Source organism: Eimeria mitis, genomic scaffold, assembly GCF_000499745.2.
Source record: "Eimeria mitis Houghton genomic scaffold, Emh_scaff1801, whole genome shotgun sequence".
Classification (NCBI taxonomy): Eukaryota; Apicomplexa; class Conoidasida; order Eucoccidiorida; family Eimeriidae; genus Eimeria; species Eimeria mitis.
The window spans coordinates 3,589-5,291 of NW_013570121.1; the positions used below are offsets into that span (position 1 = coordinate 3,589).

Genomic DNA, 1,703 nt, shown 5'->3' on the forward strand with positions numbered 1-1,703 from the left:
TAGTACGTTTGAGCACGCCCTCTAGAGAGAGCTCGGGGCCCCCCAGCTTGGGGTTAGGGTTTGCTGCCCACGCCATATATGCTGCTGCTAGGCTCTCTACTCTATGCATCTCAGACACAGAACAAACCCTGTATTTCACACACTGCAGCAGCAGCAGCAGCAGCAGCAGCAGCAGCAGCAGCGGGAGCAGCAGCAGCAGCAGCAGCAGCGGGAGCAGCAGCAGCAGCAGCAACAGCGGGAGCAGGAGCAGCAGCAGCAGCAGCAGCAGCAGCGGGAGCAGCAGCGGGAGCAGCAGCAGCGGAGCAGCAGCAGCAGCAGCAAAGGAAAGAGAGGGATTAAAAAAAAAAGTAAAAGGGGAAAATGTAAATAAATAAGGAAAGGGATAAGAGATAGAAACAAAGAGGAGACAGAGAAGAGACAGAAACAGAGAAGAGATATAAAATATATACAAACAGAAAGGAGACAGAAAAGAGAAAGGAGACAGAGAGCAAAGAGACAGAGACTGAAATGAGAAAGAGAGAGACACAAAGGAGACAGAAGAGAAACAGAAAGGAGACAAAAGGGAGACAGAAAGGAGACAAAAAGAAGAGCGAGAAGAGAGACAAAAAGGAGACAGAAAGGAGACAGAAGAGAGAGAAGAGAGAAGAGACAGAAAGGAGACAGAAAGGAGACAGAAAGGAGACAGAAGAGAGAAAGGAGACAGAAGAGAGAGAAGAGAGACAAAAGAGAGAGAAGAGAGAGAAGAGAGAGGGTTTAGGGTTTAGGGTTTAGGGTTTAGGGTTTGCTTACAGTGCGGCCGTCTGTTACCTTCACCCGCAGCAGGCAATCACTCCTTCTATATTTCATACAAAACCGAGCCTGAGACACAAACCCTAAACCCTAAACCCTAAACCCTAAACCCTAAACCCTAAACCCTAATTCCTAAACCCTAAACACTAAAAGCTGAGTTAANAAACCCTAAACCCTAAACCCTAAACCCTAAACCCTAATTCCTAAACCCTAAACACTAAAAGCTGAGTTAAGCGGCTATATGTTCGTTTCTGTATTGGCGTTCTGTTTCTTTCTTGACTCGCAGTCTAGGGTTTAGGGTTTAGGGTTTAAGGTATAGAAATTAGGGTTTAGGGTTTAGGGTTTAGGGTTTAGGGTTTAGGGTTTACTGTGGTTGGGCTGTTGTGGAAGATGTCCCGCACAGACAGGGCGAAGGCGCCCCAGTCCTGAACCCCCACCATCGGCGAGAGATACGAGGGTTTAGGGTTTAGGGTTTAGGGTTTAGGGTTTATATGATAGAGGAAGCAAGAATAAACAGAGGGAGAAGAGAAAGCAGAGAAAACCCCCAACCCCGATAAGCAAAGCGATCTAGGGTTTAGGGTTTAGGGTTTAGGGTTTAGGGTTTAGAGTAAAACACGCAGCAGATACAGACCCGGTGCGAGAGTACTGCACTGGGGTGTACATACAGCAGCTGCTGAGGCCAAAACACAAACCCTAAACCCTAAACCCTAAACCCTAAACCCTAACAACCACGCGGAATCTCGGGCCCTGCAGAAGCCCACAGGGAGCTGTTGTTTCACAGAAAGCAGCGGAGTCCCTCAGACAACTGATTAGGGTTTAGGGTTTAGGGTTTAGGGTTTAGGGTTTAGGGTTTGGGGGTGTGTAGATGTCAGTTGCTGCTGCTGATACTGAAGCAGCGAATAGCAGCAGCAGCA

General features: G+C 48.0%; 1 protein-coding gene across 1 annotated transcript in view; it reads left to right on the forward strand.

Moving 5' to 3' along the window:
- The window catches only part of EMH_0043780 (uncharacterized protein), a gene marked incomplete at both ends in the record, with an annotated part of 2,554 nt that extends 1,692 nt beyond the window's left edge, over positions 1 to 862 (forward strand). The window contains 2 exons of the mRNA XM_013495890.1: positions 149 to 347; positions 792 to 862. Of these exons, the coding sequence (XP_013351344.1) occupies positions 149 to 347; positions 792 to 862 (270 nt within the window). The remainder of the gene's footprint in view (positions 1 to 148; positions 348 to 791) is intronic.
- Between the last annotated feature and the right edge of the window lie 841 nt (positions 863 to 1,703).